This window comes from Podarcis cretensis (assembly GCF_951804945.1).
Source record: "Podarcis cretensis genome assembly, chromosome: 6".
In the NCBI taxonomy this organism is placed as follows: domain Eukaryota; kingdom Metazoa; phylum Chordata; class Lepidosauria; order Squamata; family Lacertidae; genus Podarcis; species Podarcis cretensis.
In genome coordinates, this window is record NC_137175.1 from 65,217,754 (window position 1) to 65,241,944 (window position 24,191).

Consider the following 24,191-nt stretch of genomic DNA (forward strand, 5'->3'; position numbering starts at 1 on the left):
TGATATAATTTGCTTGTAATTTCAAAATTAAATCCACTACCAGAAAGCTTACACAGACAAATTAATGGGATGATGTAATATTAAATAGTTAGGTGCATAAATATCAACGTAAAAGAGCAAGATAGTGTATCATTTGCTGCAATAGATGGCAAAATGTTAGATCTAAGAAGCAGCTCAATACAGTATATTTTATCTATTCACTGTATAGCAATGAAGGTGTGAGTTAGGGTATGTATCTGCAGGGACTTACTTATATTGTTCCCATAGTAACAACAGTATGAAAGCTAAAGCTTTAACTTGTTTTTTAGGCTCCCAGATGGCTTTACGCAGCTTTTAAACCTGACCCAGCTCTACCTAAATGATGCCTTTCTGGAATTTCTTCCAGCTAATTTTGGAAGGTAAGCACAAATTGTGACACTTCCCTTTTATGAAAAAGCATGTGGATTTTTATTTTTTGATTGAGGGAGTTGGGTGTTTTTAGCCAAGGAGGAGGAGGAGACTAAGAGGAAATATGGTATCCATCATCAAATATCTGAAGGACTGTTGCATGGAAGATCAAGCAAGCTTGTTTTCTCCTGCTACAAGAGGGTAGGACATGAACCAAAGGATTCAAGATACAAGAAGAGAGTCTGACTAAACATTAGGGAGAACTTTCTGGAGGTGTTTTTTTTTAAATATATTTTATTAAGGGTTTTCTTGTTTTACAGTGTAAGTGTAATGCCTCGTATTTTTTTTTTCCCCGTGTAACATTTTTACAAATCCATTTCATTTGTTGAGGCATTAGGGGGAGAAGAAAAAAGAAAAGAAAAAAAAAGAAGAAGAAAGGAGGGTGGAAGGAGGGGAGATGGATGGGGGTGGGGTGGGGTGGGGTAGAGGGGTTTCTATTATGCTTAATGTATGTAGTTTGGTGTCAGCGTGCTTGTGTTGTTCACTTGTGTTCCTTTGGTGGTGAGAGAGGTTGGGGTTGGCCTAGGATGTGATTGATTGTTTGTGATTGGCTGTGGTGATCTTTGTTTTCGTGTGTGAGTGAGGTGGGTGGGTGTTTTGGATCAAGTTAGCCATATTGATTTGTATGCTGTTGGTGGATTATTGTCATTGTCCTGTTGGGCTGTGTATGTGATAAAGGGGAGCCATACCGGGGTGAAGGTGTCTTCTTCTGTTTGTCCCCGTGTCAGTTTCAGTTTGTTAGTTAATTTTTCTAGTAGGGCTGTTTCCCATACTATTTGGTACCATTGGTCCATGCTTACTCCTGACAGGTCTCTCCAGTGTCTCTGGAGGTTTTTAAACAGAGATTGGATGGTCACCTGTCATGGATGATTTAGCTGAGATTCCTACATTATAGGGGATTGGACTAGATGACCCTTGGGGTCCCTTCCAGCTCTACAGTTCTATGATTCTTTGAAAGTTTACAAACTGTCATTCTAGTTTTTACTTTTTGATAGCTATGATAACCCTTTCTTTCTGAATTAGAAGTGCAATCATGTCTACTCAGAAGTAAATCCCGTTGTATACCCTATATGACTGAAGACTTAATTGGTGTTTCTTAGGGTAACCTGACTTGGAGAAAGAGATCCTACCACTATTGTAATGAGAGATTGATAGAGATGGAAGAGGGATAATTCTGAGCTGAATGACATCAGAGCTTAAACCCCCACACCAACAGGCTATTCAGTAGACTGCTGAGGCCCAGTCTTTAATCAACAACACCAGGAGTGGGGGAATACCGCTACTTAACTGTGCAGTGAGGGGGGCAAGGTTAGGGACACACACCAGTAGAGCCAGTCAGGTGTTTCCGCCAATGTGCCCATGCTAACCTGACTTTGGCACCACCCCTTCACCCAGTACGTTACAGTGATGCCATTATTGGGAGGCCATCACCACAGCACCACCCTGACCCACTGACTGCTCCTGCTGCTACAACAGTCAACATAAAGATGGAATGAAATCTGCCAGTAAATGTATTTCAATGTGCTTTTGGACACTGAGGTCTGCTGAAATGTGATGGGGCATTCCCTCCCCCCCCCCCCAGGGTTAAGAAGAAACAACAGTGTTTTCTGACTTGTAAAATAAATATATTTGAGAACAAGTAGGCAACTTGCCGCCTATTGCTTTTAAACTGTTAACATTTGTTAGCAATTGCTTTTGCATGTAACTGCAAACCATGGTTTGACACAATGGGAACAAGCCCTTTGATTGAAGATTTTCTACTTTAACTCATTTCAGGTGAGATACTCAGGTTCCGCTTAAATATTACAGCAAAAGTAACAAACGACAATTTGAAAGTTGCTCACACTTCTGTTTTGCTTTAATGTATGGATAAGCTCTGACTCATAGCATCTAATATAATTTGCTTTCTCAATGTAGTTTCTACATTTTTTATCTACCAGTGGAATTATTTGATGGTGTGTTTCTAGCTTTTAGACACCTTAGTTACCTAAACTAATGTAGTAGCATTCTTTTAGCATACCATCTGGATCTTCCAATAATAAAAGTTAAACTAATGTGGAGTGGGATTTTGACATTGCCACATTATTATTTTGTTGTTTCCTGTTCTATTTCAGGGGAGGCGTTAACCCATAAAGCCATAGAGACTTCTAAATTGTATTGGCTTGTTTGTCATGGGGGAAATAATAACATGGTGGGAATTTGCTTGAATTGTTCAAGTTATATGAATGTTAAAATAATATGAGCAAACGAAAGCTCTTCTAGCTCTTCCAGATAATAATGCATTACATAGTTTTAATAGCTTTCCAAATTGTAGTTTAGCTTCTTTAAGCAGATCAGTTTAGTTTGCTTTAGATACATAGTGAGAGCCTTAGGCTGTCAGTGGTTATGTGAGAATCAACTGTGTGTGATTCACACAGGAAGCATTTGTATATTTCATATGAAATTACATTGTTTGCTCTCTGGAGGATGACAAGTGTATTTATCCTTATCAAAAATTACAAACATTGTGGGAATATGTTTTGCTGGGATCCTTGAGAGAGCATTAGAATAGTTTCTCTTTTCTTGTGTCCCATAGGAGGCCTCTTCTTATCTTAATTTTCTCTTTTAATAGAATTATAGAATTATAGAGTTGGAAGAGACAATGAGGGTCAGCTAGTCCAACCCTCTACAATTCAGGAATCTCAACTAGATCATACGTGACAAATGGCCGTCCAAGCTCTGCTTAAAAAGCTCTAAGGAAGGAGAGAGTACCACCTCTCATTGGAGTCTGTTCTACAGCCTAACAGCTCTTCCTGTCAGAAAGTTCTTCCTGATGTTTAGTTGGAATCCTTTCTTGTAGATTTCATTATTTTAGCTGACAGAAACAAAATTCATTGATTGATTTTCTACAATTCTCTAAAATATATGATGACTTGAATCATGTGTAAGATGTTCTTTTTTATTCTGTTTGGTATGAAATGAATAAACCTTATAAACTGTCATTTATAGCAACATTTATTTCAACATTCTGCATTTATGCCTGTTAATTGGTTCTCTGTGGTTTGTCAGGATCTTCCAGAAGAACACAGCCGGCAATCACTGTCATGAAGTTAGATAAAATTCTAGAACCGCAAATATCTACTGAATTTGAAGAGTCAGCATATTTGTGTTAATTAAATAATCTGCAAAAAATAATTTCAAGCTGCTGCTTTTCAGCTACAGATATATGGCTATGATTCTCATTAGAGGCTGGCCAGGTGAACTGGATCAATTTTATGCAAATATATGGCTAGCATAATTTATGCTAAAACAAATAGCTTATTAGCAATTCTTGTATATGTTTAATGACTTCCTAATTTGAATTTATACTCTTTTAAATTTTGATACTTTTAGACTTGTTAAATTACGAATATTGGAATTACGAGAGAATCACTTGAAAACTCTACCAAAGTAAGTGCTTATATATTTTAGTTACCTCAAATATTCAAAGAATTCCCCCCCCCCCCCCGTCCTTCTGTTATGAATTGTGCGGTTTTGTTGTGTGATTCCCACTGCTGTTTCTATTTTGGAACATTGTACCACTGGGGGATATATTAATGGCTATAAATGTAAGCAAAAATGAGTAAAAGGTAGATAAGAATTAAAAAGCATACACATTCTAACAAACTTTAATCAAAATTTGATAAATTATGGTTAAGACCTAACCATTGGTAAACACATCCGTTACACATATATGTTTTTCTAGTGTTCTAGATAATAGTTTTGTTTGTATGTACCAGCTGCCCTCAACTGGCTGATGAAAACCAATCTTACTTCCCAATCTTGGTAACTCTGCCCATCTACTTAGGATGAACTTCCTATCATGCACAGGCAGGATCGTGATTAAACCAGCAAGCTTAATAAGTGTTTGTAAACCAACTTCAAACTCTTGTTACTAAATCTGGTTATGATGAAAAAGCTTTTTTTTTTTTTTTTTTTTTTTGCATTTATGACAAGTATTCAACTTGTTTGTAATACTTGGCAGCTCTGATTATATTTGCATAATATATATATTTCAAAGCCCAGGATATATCAGAGAGTCAGAGAGCATATAACATAGATTACATTTGTGTTTGAACCCTTTTTTAAAAAACAACATTTTTTAAAATTATGCAGCAGAGTCATTTTAATAACTATCAAGCAATTACCTAGACTGAGCACCATTATGAGAGGTAATGCTAAGAGAGGCTTTGTATGTGAATAAAGGGAGTTTTAATCTCTCTGGAAGTACTTTTTCTGAGCTCAAGGCTGGTTCAGACATATCAGTTTGTGCATAAACACATGGGAAGGCTATGTTGAAACACATGCAATCCCTGCCTCCAGTGTCCCTATCCTTTCCAACTGCAGCCTTGGGCCTTTGCATATTGGGTAGAAGGTTTGAAATGTGATCTTTTCCACATGCCTATAATGTTACAGGAGAGGGACGCGGGTGGCACTGTGGGTTAAACCACTGAGCCTAGGACTTGCCAATCAGAAGGTCGGCGGTTCGAATCCCCACGATGAGGTGAGCTCCCGTTGCTCGGTCCCTGCTCCTGCCAACCTAGGAGTTTGAAAGCACGTCAAAGTGCAAGTAGATAAATAGGTACCGCTCCAGCGGGAAGGTAAACGGCTTTTCCGTGCGCTGCTCTGGTTCGCCAGAAGCGGCTTAGTCATGCTGGCCACATTACCCATAACCTGTACACCGGCTCCCTTGGCCAATAAAGCAAGATGAGCACTGCAACCCCAGAGTTGGCCACGACTGGACCTAATGGTCAGGGGTCCCTTTACCTTTATAATGTTACAGCATTAGGAAACCCAGGTTATGCTTCTGATTGTAAGCATATTCAGATTAGAATCTGCCTTCAGTCCTTCCTGCTCAATGCAAGAAGGTTGATGGTGGAACTAATCAGGTCAGGAAGGGATATTGGGTGGTGGTATGCACAGCCCTGCACTCTCTGGCCACTTTAGCTCCCCTCACCATATGTTCTTTGAATGGCTATAATAGGACCGCTGTGCATCTTCCTTGAATCTGTAGGCCAAAACAGTTAAAAACCCTCACTGATCCAATTTTTTCCCACTCACCAAGCAAATGAACAAATGTCCCAAAATGGGAGTGTTCATACATCAGAGTAAACCATTGTTAATGGTAAATGGTTTACTTTAAACATGCATATGGCTCCCATTTTGCACCTCCTGTATTGAGAGCAGGAGCAACAAACCATTATCCCGGCTTAGCAATTAGTCTGAATGAGGACTTCTGATTTGTTTCACACCAAACAAACCAAGAAGGTTTGTTCTTGGGTTACTAAATGTGGTTTGTTATGAGTGGAACAAACCATGATTCTCAGTTCAGATGTAACACTAAATCAAGGATCATAGTTAATTCTCCACACTAGCAGTGGAGTAAATCACAGGAGCCATAGAAACATTCCTAGTAAATCATAAACGGTGGATTACCATGACATTTGATCCATTTTTCCTGTTATTATCTACTCTGACTTGTGAAAGATGCTGAATAGGGTCTTTACCCAACCTGCTGTATTGTGCTAAATAAACAAAAATAAAGCAAAATAAATAAAAAGGTTTCTGAGATGGGAAAGTTTAATAGTGAAAACATTCTCTCTGCATTCTGTTACAACAGAAGGCTTTGATATGCACTGCTATAAATAAACCTTATTTGATTTTGGATGTAAATGTGCCTGAGTTGAAATAAGGCAATTTGTGCTGTACACATATTGCCCTTTGAAGTTTTCTGTGCAGAAAATAGATTTGGACACTGATGTTGGTGGGTTGTAGATGGCCTCTCTATCTGAGGCCTATTGGAGATTTATTAAACCTTCAGGGTTTTTTGCAGTTAGTAGCAAAGGACTGAAAAATGTATTTTATTAATATACATACTAGTTATAAAACACCACTTTGGCTTTCACCTTTGGAGGCCATAGCGGTGAAAAAGAAAAATATGATGGAAAGTTGGGTAACTTATAGAAATTTATTTAGAGAGAAGGGTGGAGAATTTAACTTAAAAGAGTTTAAGAATCAGGAATGTTAATAACATGATTACAATATCATCATTTGAATGAAATATTTAAAAAGGATATGAAGTAGGGGTTTGGGGAACAACTATCCCAATTAGAAAGAGACCTGTTAAATTGTAGTGTTAAAGTGATGTCTGAAATGTACAGGATGTTATTGGAATGGGAGACAAAGGATGAACAAGTGAAATTTTCAATGATACACTGGGCAATAGATGTTGGTCATAATATAGAAATGGAAGCATGGGAACGATTGTGGAACACGGATATAACATTTACAGCATGTTATAATTTAAGAGAAAATTATATGAAAATGCTATATAGATGGTACCTAACTCCTAGTAGTTTGCCAAAAATGTACAAATCAAAGTCAAATACTTGTTGGAAATGTAAAGAGAAAGAAGGTTCCCTTTTCAAATGTGGTGGTCTTGTAATAAGGTTAAAGCTTACTGGGAAATTATATATAATGAATTGAAAAATATGTTTAAGATGACCGTAAAACCCCCCCAGAAGCTTTTCTCTTTGGAATTATAGGATTAGAATGACTCAAACAATATAGAAATTTATTCATGTATGCAACTACAACTGCAAGAATGTTATTTACTCAAAAATGGAAAGATGAAGAGGTGCTGACGAAAGAAGATTGGATACAGAAACTAATGGAGTATGTAGAAATGGCAAAACTTACTGGAAGAATAAGAAATCAAGGCAACAAACTTTTTAGAAAGGAGTGGAAGTGGTTTATTGAATATTTACAAACAAACTGTAAACAGATTAGGACATTGGCAGGATTATTGTAAAAACCTGCAGTTAAAAAAAGAGAGAGAGATATTAGAATAGATAAATAAAAGAATAAGTTCAGACAATTTTGAGTATGCAGGAAAGGATAAAAATAAATGTAAGGAACCACAGAAAGAGGGGGGAAAGGGAGTTGAAATTGAAAATGTTAAAACTTGGCAAAATAATTATTGTAATGTCTATAAATAAGAATATAAATTTTACACACACAGAGACGTGACATTCTCCGGCTCCCCAATATATGCTGTGCAGATGTCATATTTTCCCTTTTGCCAGTGTCCTATAAACACAGTTAGAAACCTCTATTTAAATATAAATCTTGTTTGTTTTATTTAAAAAACCCTGCTTTTGAATATAAATATTTAAAAGCAGTTATTTTTAAAAAGTAACCAACTACAGCATTATATATGTGAGCAGTCTTCATTCTGGACCTAGGCCTCTGGGGAGTAATTTGAGACATCCTTTCCCAACAGACTGGCACCATGATAGTATTATATACTCCAGCTGAGTATTCTGACTAAGAGTACAGCACAATCTAACAGGTACTCGGCACATTTATGGGGGAAAGAGCACTGCAGTTTAGTCAGGTGACCTTTCCTTGCCTGAAATGTCAATGCTGTGGCTGCAGTGATGCTACAGTTATATTATGGTGCTGACCTTCTGCTAGGGAGTTTGGAAAGCTCCCTGCCCTTTCCACACTACCTGACAGATGACAGGATCATCTGCTGGGCAAGAAAAGAGTGCTGGGATGCAGTCCAGATGTTCTTCAACAGTGCAGTAATATATTTTGCAAAGTTCACCAGAACCTTTCCCCAATAGATCAATGCCTATTTGGATGAAGAGGTTGGATAGAATGCTTACAAAGGTATTCAAAATGCATAAGATTGTGCTGAAAGTGACTGTTGCTACTCCTAAGTAAGATTCTGAGAGCAGCAGTGACCATGTCATTTGAAGAGGGGAAATGAGGAGGAAAGATTGCAAAGTGTGCATGTGGTGGATTTATCTCCTACTACAAGTGTTTCAATTAATACCCTGGTTAGTATGTTTTGCAAAACAAATTTGCTTCCATACTGCATATATCCCCAGAAGATAGTACTTAAAGAGCAATAGGGTATAGGAGTCATCCCTTTCCATGAATTTTGAGGCATTCTTATTATCATCTTCATCATCCATTCACTATATATAATGGCAAGCTTCTATTTGTACTTGCAATTTTTCTATTCAGTTTGTCCCATTTATAGAGAGATGCAAGTACTGTAGCTAAAAATAAAAACCAGTAGTTTACATTAAGCAGGGAAAGGCGTTCGTCTTAACCTAGGTCAGGGGCAATGTGAACAGTTGGCTAAAGGACATTGCTAATTCACTGAAAATGTAATTCCCAAATTATTCTGTTGGGGACATGTCTCTGAGGACTGTGTTGCTTGGTTGCAGCTCAGTATTGATTGAAGATAATGCAATTGTCTGAATTAATGATTAGATGTTTATAAATTCTCATGATTACTTATGGTGTGTGCTGGCATGATAAAAAAGTTGGCTGAAAAGGGACAGTTAAAAATACTGTCTTTGGGATTTCCAATCAGAGTAAGCAGAACATAAAAGCAGACCCTTATAATGCGAATTTTTCAGTTCCTTAGATGGCAGCTTGCTGGAGTAGAAATATACCTTCACTCCTGTAGAACTATTCCTATATTTTAATTAAGTATTTTAATTTCATAATGAAATTGAAAGTTGAGCTTGCTGTAAGATGCAGTTAGGCAGTATCACGAAAGGCGTGTGGTTGTGGGTGTGCCTGCTTGTGACCTACATCCTCCTAGTAACATTGGGAAATGAAACACATAAAGCTGTGTTCTGTATTGCTAGCAAGGTACACATGGCAGCTAATGAATTGGAATGAGGCATGGAAAAACTGGATGCAATTAGGACATGTCTTGTGCTTTTTTTGCTGAGAAGATGTGTGAGTCGCTTCACAGAAGTCTCACATTTCCTGTAACACGTACTTAGGTCAGCTTTTGGTTTGATCCTGTCGGATTCTTATGTTTGTATGTGTTTTAACCTACAAAGACGAGTCTCTATTTCATGTATCCTTGGAACAGCGTCCTGTGAGATGACCTACTATTCAGATAATGAGAATAACACTTTCTAAAAGAATGAGATCACATTATGAGAGGTGGAAGGAGGTTTAATTTTGGATATCTGCCTTCAAAATTATTTTTAAGATGTTCTGGGAAGACAATATTCTTTGTAATAAGAATTCAGTAGCACTGGGATGGAACATAGTATGCCTCTCTTTCTTTTCTTGTGGTTAATATAAGGTTATTAGACAATTTGCAAAACATAACTTTATATCCTTGCATGTTGACAACCATCATTTGCGGTACTTTCAAGCAAGCATTTTGCTTTTTTGTGTAAATAATTATTGAGCACCTAAATATTATTGGTCCATCTTGTAAACAGCATACAAGTTCAAAGATTTATAGTTTGTACTGAGCAGTTTGTATCCATGGTGTCTTTCTACAAGAAGATGGAGGTACTTGCAGTGCATATAGTTTAAAGAAATGTGAACAACAAAAATGGCTTTTTATGCCAGAAATATATTGCCATGCTCATTGTTTAAAATAAGTTTTAGTAGTTCCAAACATTATTTTCAGATTAAATGTGTATTTTTAAAAGTATTTTAAGTGGAACATCTCAGACTGCATATTCAGTGCTGCTACATGCTTAGTTCTTCCTTCAGAAAGTCGTTCCAATTAAGTTATTTATTTTAGGAATGTTGGTTGGGGACATTGCTGCAGCTGCCTGACATCTTCTTTCCCCTAGAATGCCTATGGGGTTGGCTGAGCATAATGCTTGGTTTGCTTACATTCTTCTCAATCACTCCCCCCCCCCCATCACTTGCCTCCTCCAAAAGTCTGAATTAAATGCTTATTTCACTTGAATATTATTCAGTGTAACCCGTTTCCCCATCTGCCCAATTTCTCTTCCTTCCACCTGTACATACCCCCTTCCAAGTACTGTTGCTTATCTTTAGAATTTTCTTAACTGAGCATGTGCAGCCTTATTACTTTCCCTGCCTCTTGCACATGCTTTTTTTCCTTCCTTTTTTTTAAAAAAAAACACTAATGGAAATTCATGGTTTTCTGCATACTTTCAGAGTTACTTTGCTAAACTGCCACCTAGTCTTCAGTGTTCTGCTCGTGTCTGTTCATGGAATGTCCATTAGGGGCGTGATTATACACCTGCATTTCTTTAAATATAGTTTTTTGAAGGACAATTATACAGAGTTTTTCTGCTTTCTACAGATAACAATTTTACCAGAAAATAATTGCATTAAAAAGTGAAGTGTTTGCCTTGCATTTATTATTTAAGTCATAGCACAGTAAGCTATACTTAGTTGCATATGCTTTGTTTGTAGAAAAAAAAACCCCTGTTTTCATTTCCAGCAGTTCTAGTTAAAAGATCTTGAGTCATAAACCTGAATAAAGATTTATGATTGAAGCCTTGTAGAAATGGTATCAGAATATATTGTAAATAAGTTGTGTATATCACATTTCTGTCTTTAATAATTGACAGTTATCTTGCTTATCATTGATAAAGCCATTAGGCAATTATGTATTTGGTGTAAGTAGCTCATTTTACATTGTATTTGCTGAAGATCAGGTATATCATAGCAAAGATTATTATAATAACATAGAATTTATACATATCATATTACACATAGATATGTGCAGAAACCCATCATGCTACTTACTATGTGCATCAAAAAGATAGAAGAGGTGGGAAGAGTGTGGCACCATCTTTGCATGAAGGCTGCACCTGCATATTGAAAAACTTGTCTCCAGTTTTTTAATCCAAAGCACCTGTTCATATTTTACTTTAAATAATTATTGATCAGACATATAATGTTGTCTTTTTCCTTGATGCATCATTTTATTTGACTGTACTTCCAGTTATAGCTTTTGGAGTTGTTTAGATAAAGGTAGTAATTAGAGTACTAGTTATACTGGCAGTCTATTGAACACTTTTACAGTCATCCTGAAAGATTGTAGAAGAAGTTAATTAGAAGTCAGTACCAGGGCATCTCCCTGAAAAGTCCTACTAAAACTTTTAAAACAATTCCTGCGTTACAATTGAATTTGGAATTTGAAATGACTCTTGTGTAGGTACAATTAATGATCCTCCACATTCTGTTATAGAATCATTCTGACTTTCATTGTCTTTGTTCATCAGTTCTCATTTATTTATATCTTAACTGTTTTCAGTTTGAATTAATCCTACGTGAACATGATTGACTAAACTGAACAGTTCGTATCAGGTTGCCTGTTCCCTTTGTAAACAAGACACTTGTTTTTCCAGTGACTTGGGAGAGTATACCGTCTGGTTGCAGACAGTCTGTTTGAATTAACTATCACCTACCAGTGATGTCAGCACCTTCCCACGCACTAAGATACTTTGTTCTATACTTTAGTCCTAAGATATTTTATTCCGCTTGAAGAAGTTAGGTGTCGTGGGAAAACTAAATTCCCTAGAGTACCTCTGCTGCCGCTGTTGCAGGATCTGAGATGCTAGGAAATGAGTAATGGAGTTCTTCCACTAGAGAGACCTCCCTTCTTTAGCGGCTGTCCACATAAGGACAGGTAAGCGGGGAAAAAAGAAGAAGAAGAAGAAAAAGAAGAAGAAGAAAAGAGTTTGGATTTGATATCCCGCTTTATCACTACCCGAAGGAGTCTCAAAGTGGTTAACATTCTCCTTTCTCTTCCTCCCCCACAACAAACACTATGTGAGGTGAGTGGGGCTGAGAGACTTCAGAGAAGTGTGATTGGCCCAAGGTCACCCAGCAGCTGCATGTGGAGGAACGGAGACGCGAACCCGGTTCCCCAGATTACCAGTCTATTGCTCTTAACCACTATAACACACTAAAGAGAATGGAGAGTAGGGCAGAGAAGCTCACAGTGTAGCAATTTGTTGGGAGGTATCTGAACCCTGTTATAACCCCAGTTAGGTCATCAGGTATATTATGGCATCTGAATTTCAAAACAGGGTTTTTGAAATTCAGATCCCATCATATACCTGTTTCCTGATTTTACAAAACCTGCTTAGTTTGCTCAGCCCAGTTTGAATTGACCTGAGGGATGTTTTCCCAGCACCATCTGCAACTTGCATTTGCAATCTGTGCTTGTTCATCTTGCAGGATTTTTTTGCTGATAGTCATTTCCCCCTATTTTATAACATTTTGTTGTATCATAGTACCAAACAGTTTACCAACATAACATTTCTAATTATTTACTTGTCTATATAAGTAGATATTTTCTAAAAACAAATGATAGCTTATATTCCTAAAATTATTTCAGTGCACTAAGCATAAAATTGTATTTGCACACCTAAAAAGCAGTTCTTAAACACAAAGCCATGGCACCACCACCACCCCTCCCAATTTTTTATTTTTTAGGTCTAACTGATACAGGGTTCTGCTTCACTGCTGAAATGCCTGTACTGTTTAACAAAATGTTTAGAAAAATAATAATCCAAAATTAGTTATACATGTTCTCAATTTCCATTCAATTTCCTGCCTGTTGACATCTCAGATTAATTCATTTCCTATAACATTTTTAATTAAATATAAATTAGATTGGCTAGGACATTTTTCACTATAACATGACATCTCTTAATCGCCAGTGTTATGTTAATACTACTCAAGGTTGAATTTCCTTTGAAATGAGACACAATACTTGATTAGGAGTTAAGACTATAAGAAGAGCCCTGCTAGATCAGACTGCCATGCTGTTGTCACACTGGCCAACCAGATTGCTATGAGAAGTCTGCAAGCGATACAGACACAACAGACCTCCTCAGCAACAGGTATTCAGAAGCATATTCTCTCTGGTAGTACACAGCCTAATAACCATTGATAACCTCCGTGAATTTGTCTACCCACCTTTTAAAACATCCAAGTTGGTGGCCATTACTTTATATACATTACGATCTATACATTATCTGTACTCTGTCTGAAGTATTTGTGTCTGTCTTGACTCTTACAACATTCAGCTGCATTGGATGTCCTTGGATTCTAGTATATTCAGGGAGAGATAAAAACTTACTGATTTCCATTTTCTGCATTTCATGCATAATCTTATACAGCGCTATCATGTCCCCCCTTCCCTCCCCCCCCCCGAAATTTCCAAACCCTTTCTCATAGAGGAGTTGTTCCTAGCCACATTATCATTTTGGTTGCCATTTTCTTAACCTGCTCCAGTTCTGTAACATTCTATTTGAGGTGCAGCAACCATTGCAGGCTGGTAGAACCTACACTTGTTGGGACATCTAGGAGGTCCCGTGGGTGGGGTTTAGGTCCCCATGCTTCCCCATTGTGAGGAGGAGGTACTACTAAGTTAACCACTCTGTGGCTTCCCCCTCCCCTGGTTGAACTAAGAAAGGATCTTAATGCAACTTATTCTCATGAAAGTGGACGACGATTGCGGGCAGCATACATCATCCACTGAAATTAAATTGTAGCAATTACCCCAGTGTCATATTGTGAGCTTCATGGCTGAGGGAGGTTTTTTTTATTATTATTAAAATTTTTATTACATTTTCAGTTTACAGAAAAGAAAAAGAAGGACAAACCAGAAAAAAGAAAGAAAGAAAAACAATCCAACTTTCAAAATACATTTTTAGGTTACTAACTGGACTTCCCTACATCTCCCTCACCCTGCGTTCTTTACAATAAACATATCAGCAAATTATTACCTTGTTTCGTATCTTATTTATATCTTTCAGAGTGTTTTACTTCTAAATTTAAAGTACCTTTTGTCAAATATTTATACCTTAAGATAATACATAAAATAACTTTAAATTTCAACTTTTTTTTACTTATAACTTAACTTTCTATTTTCCTAATCTAATTGCAGGAGCTAAAATTTCCAAGTCATGCAGATTCTTAACATTCATACAACTTATAATGTTTTTGTAAATAGGCCTTAAATTTCTTCCAGTCCTCTTCCATTGTCTCTTCTCCCAGATCTCGGATTCTGCCAGTCATTTCAGCCAGTTCCATATAGTCCATCAACTGCGTCTGCCACTCTTCCAGCGTGGGAAGGTCTTGTATCTTCCAATATTTTGCAATGAGTATTCTTGCTGCTGTAGTTGCATACATAAAAAAGTTCTATCCTTCTTTAACACCTTTTGGTCCACAATGCCCAGGAGGAAGGCCTCTGGTTTCTTAGGGAAGGTGTATCTAAACACCTTTTTTAACTCATTATAGATCATTTCCCAGAAGGCCTTCACTTTTGGACAAGTCCACCAAAGATGAAAGAATGTCCCTTCATCCTCCTTACATTTCCAACATTTATTATCAGACCGATGATATATTTTTGCAAGTTTGACTGGGGTCATGTACCACCTATATATCATTTTCATAATATTTTCCTTCAGGGCATTACATGCCGTGAATTTCATTTCAGTGGTCCATAACCTTTCCCAGTCTTCTAACATAATGTTGTACCCAATATCCTGAGGATGGCTGAGGGAGGTTTTGAATTCAGGTCTCCCAGGTTCAAGCCCTTTGAGGTGGTGATAGCAGCAGCTTGTGGGTATATGACTAGCTGCTGCAAGATGGGGTAACCACAGTAAAGATCTTGCTTCTTTCCTTATATGTTCACATTTACTTTGCAGAGCAGCCTCTAGAAACATGTTTATTTGTATGTGAGATGGAAGAAGTTCAGTAGAACTTACTTCCAGGCAAATGTGTATAGGTTTAATGTAGGATATATCGGCAGGTTCCAATCAACTGGGAAATCTTGATAAGAGTTTCTGGTGCCTTTAATGTACATTTAAAAATGCTCACTAAATTAGTGGAGGGCAGACTTCAAGCTTGTGTGTCTGGGATCTATTTTACTAAAACTCCAAGAGCCACCAACTACAGCCACTCTGTTAAGCAGCTTGTTTTGTTGTAATCACTGTTGCAGCCCCATCTCCCTGAAATAATTTCATATATAAATGTTTAATACATTTAGAGTTGCATTTATACAAACATATCTATGAGCCCTTTTGAACCCTATAGGAATTACATCTGAGTAGTCATGTATAGAATTGTGCTGGCACTCTCCACTTAAATTTAAAATGATTTAAATGCTATAAATATAAAGTTCCAAAAAATAATAATAATCACAACAAAACTGTTTAGGATAGCTTGCAATTTCAACAGAAGCCTCCATAATTCTCTCTCCTGTCCTATCAAAGAAATAGTTTCCCTTTGCAAGTTCTTGCATTCATTTCTCTCACCTATTTCTCTCATACTAGTCTTACAGTAGAAGCAAAAGGGGGGATTTTCCCTTCTTACCTCAGTCAAGGAAATGTCATGCATCTGCAAAAGTCCCGCCTCTCTGCTCTTTCATGCATGCACACACCACTAGGGACCAAGGGAGGAACTGATGAAGGGAATTACATGCTGCGCATTAAAAAGAGCAAAAAGCTTGGGGCTATGCAAGAATTTCCCCACCCCTCTCCCATGGAGATTAGACCTTAAGTTTTCTGCTTCCAGTTGTGGCTTCTGAGAGAGAGAGAAGCAAGAATATTGAAACAAGAAACACCCTACCCTCTCTGCCCTGTGCTTTCTGTGAGAGAGTAGCTTGATTTTATTTGTGTCCTCTCTTTGGAGACAAAAGAGCGATTTACTACTAGAGATTTTTATAACTGGTGAAGGAGAGAAGATGGACAGAAACTACTCAGTCACCAGTGGGCTGGTTTGGTAGAAGGCAGCTTCCAACATTCCTGTGACAATAAACATGCAGAATACAAAGCACTTACACTATTCACAGGTATTTTGCATTCAGTGCATTTCCATTACTAGAATAATCTCATGTTGAGAAATCACTAATGAATATATCAGTCTTTATTCATTTTTTCTGCTAATAGACCTGATCAGAGATTTATTTCACAGGTTACAATACACTGTCTTAAGAGTCCACTTTGTGTTAAGACAATATAGGCTTTAATTATTCTATCATCCACTTTAGCCTTGCAAGCTCTCAGTTGGAAACTCCATAATCTACTTTCCAAGGTCTGTGTTTCTTCTGGTAAAACTCCTGCTCTGAATATTTATAGTTTATCAAAGCTTCAAATTTTAATGAAACTGCCACTTCAAACTGAAAGTTTTAGGACATGAATATCCTTTTGATTTTCTAAATAAGATTAACTGCATTTCAACTGAACTAATCCTCAACTGTCTGATGATTCTCTGTGGACTGTCAGCAGTTTTAATAACTTTTAAGAAATCTTTACCTGTATTTGAAAAAATACACTGGCCTGGATCCATAACACAAGCTGTCCATGTGCGGAAATCACTACTGCATGTGCTTGAGATCATTCTTTCTGGCATTAGCCCCCCCCCCTGCAATAAAGGGGACCTTTTGAAGGGATCCTTGAGATATCTACTGGAAGAGGGAGCTAAAAAGCTCCCATGTGCTATCCAAGGCTGCCCCTTCCTCATTAAACAGAGGAAGGTAACCTCCTCAGGCTAGGGAACAAGGAGGTGAAGAACAGAGCTTTTTTGCACCCTAAACTATCTTGATTCCTCTGGGTATGGTGGAAGACAATGTCCTGTCATCACTGATAAATTAAAATGCAACTGAGTCCTCTTGGATTCTACTTTGTGGAATGGAGGAACATCATTTTGTCCTACTCAGGTCGCCCTGATCTAGACTAAAGTCTGATTAGGAGAAAGCAGCATTTTAACATATCTTGGGAGTCTTGGAAATTGATGACTTATTTTACCTTCATTTTCAGTTGTGAAGACATTTGTTATTCACTAACATTTGAGAAAATATATATATCAATGTGTGTGAAAATATTGTTCATCTTATACCTCACAGTGATAACTACTTCTGATATGAAGCAGAACCTTCTATAGGGCTTTGTCATAGGAGAATATTGTTAGTCATAGAAGGAGGCAATATATACAGATTGGGTGCTCACATTTTTGTGTCTGTAGCTTACATAGGAACCTGGACAAATCATTTTCTACAAACTTAACAATAGTAGGCTTCATTGCCGTAGTAAAAATATTGAGAGAAAGCCTTGATGACACATGTTGTTCTTACATAGATTAAAAAAGAATGGCCAGCAATAGAGATCTAGTGTGTATTCAGATGTATGTATGTATGTGTTAACATTATTTTTTCTTTACCCCCTTTTACCTATATTTTATGGAAGTATTTTTCACAGATATAAATGATGTAAATGTTTAGATGGAATAACTTCTTTTATCTTGTATCTGACAAATTTAATTTAGTTTTATACAACATTTGTTGTTATTATTAAAACTGGTATACCACCCTTCATCTGTAGATCTCAGGGCAGATGACAACTTAAAAATACAAGATAAAAACTGCAAAATACATACTAAAAATAAGAACAAATACAAACCAATAACCCCCCCCCCATTCCCTCCCACAACACATTTAAAAGGGTATCATTGTTAATTAGCCAAAGGCCAAATGTAGTTTATTGGGAATTGTTTACCATGGCATAATTCTAATTGATTGGCAATAGATAGAAAATGAAAAGTAATGCAATATATTTTAAGATCAGAGAAATTAAATAACAAATCATTTATTAGTGTATCTAGCTGCAGCTCAGCAGGTAGTTTTCTACCGCTTGACAGATTTGAGTAATTTCATGCACAGTTGAACTTTTAAAAAGCAGAGAAGTACAATTATGAATTCTATTTCTCATTTAGTATAACTTCTTTATTCTACATGATCTTGCACAGTGCAAACTGCAAATATTTCTGTCCAGAATGATGACCTTGATATTTCCTGTTGAAATAAAAATCAGTATTGGAATTTAATAGTCTTGCAGAAGATTTTGTACTCTGGCATTTTACCATCAATATATTGTTGCCAGTGTATTAATAAGCAGTGTGAACAAAAAGAATTAAAAACTCCTGAAATTTATGATATATTGTAACTGATCCTATGTCGTATGGATGTGGAACCAGTGGCATAGTTTGCTTGCTAGTTAAATATGTATTGGGAAAAGGTTTACCTGTTGATGATTTATTATGATTGTTGGGTGCTAGCCACGTAAATAGATCCATTACTGCAAGGACTTTTGGCTATGCGAAGGAACTTCTCTTCCTCTCCTTGTGTACTCCTATGTCTTCCAAAATCTGGAGCAGATTTCAAAAGGACGTCAGAGTGCTCAGAGAGAGGAGAGGGAGAGGAAGTTTGTTGCACAAGCAGGAATCCTTGCTGATAGCAAATCTATTTTGTTGGATATTATTTATAGCTGCTAGTGTAACAATAAAAAGGTAGCAACTCTGAGTGCTGTAGCCAAATGCACTTACTGTACCACTTTTGCCAGGTTATTTGAATTAAGGATTATTTTTAAATACAGTAATTTTAGTGAGATTAAAGCCAGTTTCTTAAAAATTTAATGAGAACTGACTATCTTTGTGCACATTAATCTGACTAAAAATGAATTTGCAAGAAACTGGACATCACTAAAAGAGATTTTGATGATTAATGCAATGTAGGGCCACTAATTTAACACTTAGGAAAGGGATGGTGAACCTACAGGCTACCAGGATCTCTGTACTTCCCTTGGCATTCACACGCCTTCATTTAGGCACCACCTGACCTTCTTCAAGCCCTTTATTTAAGACTCTCATTATAACAGCAGCCAAAGCATAACAAAGTGCCCCTTGCAATATTTTTGTGATATTTGGCAACACTTTGGAAGTGTTCTGCTCACCTTTCTGCTGATGCTATAAAGAAGAAGCACTGTATGTCTAAAGCAGATAATCTGAATGGTAAGGATCCAAATGTCAGCAAGCTGAAGAAGTGACAGTGTTGTGTTCCGTTCTGCCTATTTCCATGAGCAGATTTAAATGACCAGTGGAAAAGTGAATGTTGTTTGTTTCTTAGGGAGGGTGTGTGTGTTAACGTAAAGGATAGATGAGAATAACTGGTGTGTGTGGTGGCAGTAGTGGGAGGGATGTGCTGAAACGGTACAGAAAGAAAACATTTTTCTTTTCCCTACTGACAATGGGGTAACCCCCTACAGTTGATCTAGCCTGAAAAAGTAAGAGTCACATCTGCTATGCCAACCACTTTTTGGTCCAGCCCCACCTATTGCTGAAATGGATCTCCTGATAGCTTTTCACCAAGATAGTGCAGTTCTTACTGACGTAGGCATGAGAAACTGAAATTTGAATGAGAAGGGCACCTAACTACAAAAACAAAGAAAAAGAACCACAAGCAAGAAGTGTAAAACCTTTGACAACGCAGATGGCAAGGTTCCCTTCAAGGAATCATGAAGGTTTAGCACTTGCATAGATGAATCACTTGGATAATATTACAGAAATTATGTAATTGCAATTTTATACTGCAGTGTTTGACATTTTCTCAGAATAATGTTAAGGTCATATTAGCTTTGTCTTTAGTCAATTATGAAGAAAACCACCTTGTCTCTATTTCCGTAGCATGTTCTCTCAGCTTCTACTTTATGCACCATTATGACAATATTATGTTAATAGAGAAGGACATTCATTCTGGATTCTTGGTTTCTGCTCCTGAAATTCGTACTTCCTGGCTACAGTCATTTAATCTTTTTATATTTAGGTTTTTCCATTTGTAAGAACAGATATTATTTCAGAGAGTGAACAGACATCCATAGGGAAAAGTAGTTATTTGGATAATTTGGTCCAATACACTTAGGGCTTTTAAAGGGAACCAGCATTTTGAATTGTGTTCGGAAATGGGCTGATGGCCTGCGCAGGTGGTACTGCAAGTGGGTGACCTAATTCTGACATTTAGCAAGTGTCAGGAGCTTTAGCGGCAGAATCCTGTTTTTGAAAAGTCTTTGAGGGCAATGGCAGCCCTATGTACAGCACAGTACTGTAAATCTGTTTGGATGTAACAAGTATATGTGTGACTTCCGTCAGGTCAGCTACCCCAAACGCAGGCTCAAATCATGATCCCTGGTTAGGTGTTTTTGACAATGTTGTGTATTTTTTTAAAAAAACAAAACCAAAACAGAATGAGTTTCACATGTGTTATACAAAATAGTTTCCTGTATGAGTTTTATTTAAAACTAAACATGCATTAATAAAGATAGAGTATGAGATCAGAAAGAAGGGTGAAAATTAAGGAGGACGTCAACTCTATACCAACTCAATGGTATTTCCAAGTGGACTTGTATAGGATAGTGCTGTTATAGACAGAATGAAATGGTATGGCTATGAGAATATGCAAGTGAATATTCACCTGTTTACGATGCTATTGATGCTCATTGTGGGCAAGCGAAAAAGATAAGGGTCTCAAATAAAATGTAGACACTTCCTGTAGGCGATGGGACAAGCGGAGGAAAATATGCCTAACATGTTTTCACACAGTTACAGATAGGTAGCCGTGTTGGTCTGCCATAGTCAAAACAAAACAAAAAAAATTCCTTCCAGTAGCACCTTAAAGACCAACTAAGTTAGTTCTTGGTATGAGCTTTCGTGTGCATGCACACTTCTTCAGATACTTCTTCAGGTATCTGAAGAAGTGTGCATGCACACGAAAGCTCATACCAAGAACTAACTTAGTTGGTCTTTAAGGTGCTACTGGAAGGAATTTTTTTTGTTATGTTTTCACACATTAGACTTGTCTAATAGTAGAATCCCTGTTCTTGTAATGTTTGTATTTAGAACTTATTTGCTTAATATTTCTTTATGCTGAAATCTGATATTTAAAGCATTAGGAAGAATTTAAGTTTTCCTTGGGCATCCCTTTCAGTTTAGATAATAGATTTCACCATGTAAGGGTTCATTCATAAGGAAGATTAGCCACATGATAATCACATAGTGGTGTATTCACAAAATTAAACATTATATATAAGGGTCTGAGCTAAAAACTAAGATTTTACATTAGTACTCTAGGTTACTTTCCTTCATGACTGAATGATATTATACAATATTTGGAAGAATATTTTCACTAAGTTGAGGTATTCAGAAAACGTTTCCCTGCAATGAATACTATTTTTCTCCTATCTTTGCCCTTGAACTTGGGCCTAAATGGCTTTAATCAAGCAGGAGACACTAAAATATATTTTCATCACTCTCCAAATTAATTTTAAGTTGATTAAGTAAGAAGTGCAGAAAATTTAATTTCAAATTATTTCCTAATGTTATAAGTTAGTGCTCTCTTAAGTGCCATAAGCCATTTGGTAGTTTTAGACACCTCTTCTACTCCAGCAGTTCCATCTTTTGGGCATTGAAATTGATTTTTCTCATCTTAGCATTTGAAGATCCAGAGTGTGCCCCTTGCCCCATCGCCTGGGAGAGTACAATGGCACCAACAGCAGAGGATGTGAAGGCAGCAGCTTTTCGAGCACCTGAAATGGCAGCATCAGGAGCATCAGCACGAATAGACTGTGTTGAGGTAGTTCTCCCACACTATACTATGAAACCAAAACAGTTTGGGGATACTACATGCTGATGAAGGCTGCCTTTTACTATATTGACCTTTATGCAAATGTTTGCTGTGTTTTAGAATATTCACATTTTCTTTGCATGGCCATGAGAATCTGCCCATGCTTGAAATTTTGCTTAGACATACACTGGGCCAATTCCCAGGAATTTTATCAATTCACAGCTATACATTTTGAAGATCAATATTACCACTTTGTAATGTAGCCAATGCAGCCACTGAAATAATAGTAGTATAATCATTAACAGAACCAACAAATTTAAAGTTGTGTTAGTTTAAATGTAGGAAAACTATAGGTAAGATGTTAAGTTTCTATTAAAGCCTTTAGTCCTGTCACTTAAAATTGCTTCTGAAAATACTTTTTTTCCTCATAGCCAATTAATAACAATCATTAATGACAGAATATCAGAAGGTCTTCTGCTAATGCTTACTTCCAAGTCCGGCACAGGCATGTGTCTGAAAGGACACTTCAGACATTCCGGGGAAGAAGCATGAGTGATTTGTGCTGTTTATTAAAATGTTTCCAGTCTTATTTGAAGGAAACATAAATGCATATCCTGTTTGCCATAGGGCTGGTGGGGAAATGCATTGTGCCTCTGAATCAGGAGAAGGTACATCTCCCTCAGGGAATATATGCATCTCCTTTCAGTAAGACATGGAAGATGGAGAAAAGAAGCCAAAGTCACTCAAGTTTATTCTCAACACTATTCTAGACTGTCTAAAATAGCTCTGATTTGTGCAGAGACAGAGGGATAAGTCCTTTTGATGTTGTTGTTTTCCAACACAGGAGTGACTTTTAGATGTTTTCCTATATTTCTAAAGTAACTAATGATTTAAGTACGTTGTTGATTTATGTTCTTATGTTTGGATGATCTTCTGTACAGAAACTGCACTATGTTTATAAAATTTTAAATAGGCTCTATTTTTTAGTTTGTATTAGTCATAATGTCTTGATAGAAATTTATATATAGTATTGCAACAGAGATATGATTCATTAGTTGTAGATGTGTTCACATGTATGTTTTTGGTTTTTTTACTGATTGGTGTACACTTTCATTGGCACCATTTGAAGTGTGAGTTCCAATATTGAGAATGTTAGATGTGTATGTGAATATAAAGTGTAGCAGTTTTTATATTTAAAGACAGGAATGGAGTTCATATAGCTATTGCAGTGGGTGCATGTAATTAACATAGAGAACTGTAAGCTGGTTATATGTCAAATGATATGAACAACTTTTATTTTTTTAAATTGAAGAATTCCCAGTAACAAATGGACCCATGTTAAAAAAATTCACAAATAGAAATGGCAAGCTAAATCAGGTTTGAACTACCTGCACAATAACTAAATTGTACTAGTCAAAACTGAAATGTGAACAACATTTCAGATCTCTTCTAAGGGACCTTTTCCACCCTCCTGCAACCCTGCACAATTGCCTCTGTATGTTGGGAAGCAGATCAGAAATGGGATATGACATATTTTCTTCAACTATACTTCCAGTCCATTACCAGAGAGAAAGTAGCAAGAGGCTGCTCTCAAGAAGGGACTTCAGTTTTATGACATTTTCCCCCAGATAGACACTAACTGCAATATATTCTTGGAATATACAGTCCTTGCCTCTGGCTAAATAGGCCATTGTGATTTGAGGTGCCTCTCCAGAGAATGGTTATACCTGAGAATTAAATGTACGTACTAAAATGATAAAGTGTGAACACAGCAAATGGATGCTTAAAATATCTGCAGTTACAGATAGGTAGCCGTGTTGGTCTGCCATAGTCAAAACAAAATAAAAAAATTCCTTCCAGTAGCACCTTAAAGACCAACTAAGTTAGTTCTTGGTATGAGCTTTCGTGTGCATGCACACTTCTTCAGATACACTGAAACAGAAGTCACCAGACCCTTCTATATAGTGAGAAGGTGGGGAGGGGTATTACTCAGAAGGGTGGTGGGATTGGGTGATTGGCAGATAGCTGTGATGAGCCTGTTGATGACTCTTAACGACTGAAGATTTGTACTTACTTTGACCATTACCCAAAATGTAAGGAAAAGAGGAACCCACCATTCCTTAGTGCCCTTGATTATAATTCATCCTGTAAGATATTTTTATCATTCCTTCTATTCAACCCATGAAAAGGAAACTATTTGACAATGGAACCTTAGAAACAGAAAACTGCTGAAATTTTGTTTGCATGGCCATGTGCAAACTCCTATAGTAGGTTACAGTAGCTATAGTAGGTTACACCTTCTCACCCCTTGCTTTTTCCTGTAAGACCTATTGCAGTCGTTAAGAGTCGTCAACAGGCTCATCACAGCTATCTGCCAATCACCCAATCCCACCACCCTTCTGAGTAATACCCCTCCCCACCTTCTCACTATATAGAAGGGTCTGGTGACTTCTGTTTCAGTGTATCTGAAGAAGTGTGCATGCACACGAAAGCTCATACCAAGAAC

The 24,191-nt window shown here is 37.1% G+C and overlaps 1 protein-coding gene across 19 annotated transcripts in view; it reads left to right on the forward strand.

Moving 5' to 3' along the window:
• LRRC7 (leucine rich repeat containing 7) overlaps nucleotides 1–24,191 on the forward strand; it is a 208,311-nt gene that overhangs the window by 84,664 nt on the left and 99,456 nt on the right. For 17 of the 19 annotated variants that reach the window (XR_013840333.1, XR_013840334.1, XR_013840335.1 and 14 more), the window contains 2 exons: nucleotides 309–398; nucleotides 3,820–3,876. Coding sequence is in view for 15 of the 19 variants with exons in the window: in XM_079982232.1 (XP_079838358.1) it covers nucleotides 309–398; nucleotides 3,820–3,876 (147 nt within the window). In the remaining 4 variants the exon portion in view is untranslated. Of the gene's footprint in view, nucleotides 1–308; nucleotides 399–3,819; nucleotides 3,877–21,551; nucleotides 21,695–24,191 lie in introns of those variants that run through there. The other 2 variants (XM_079982233.1, XM_079982231.1) reach the window with 2 other exon arrangements.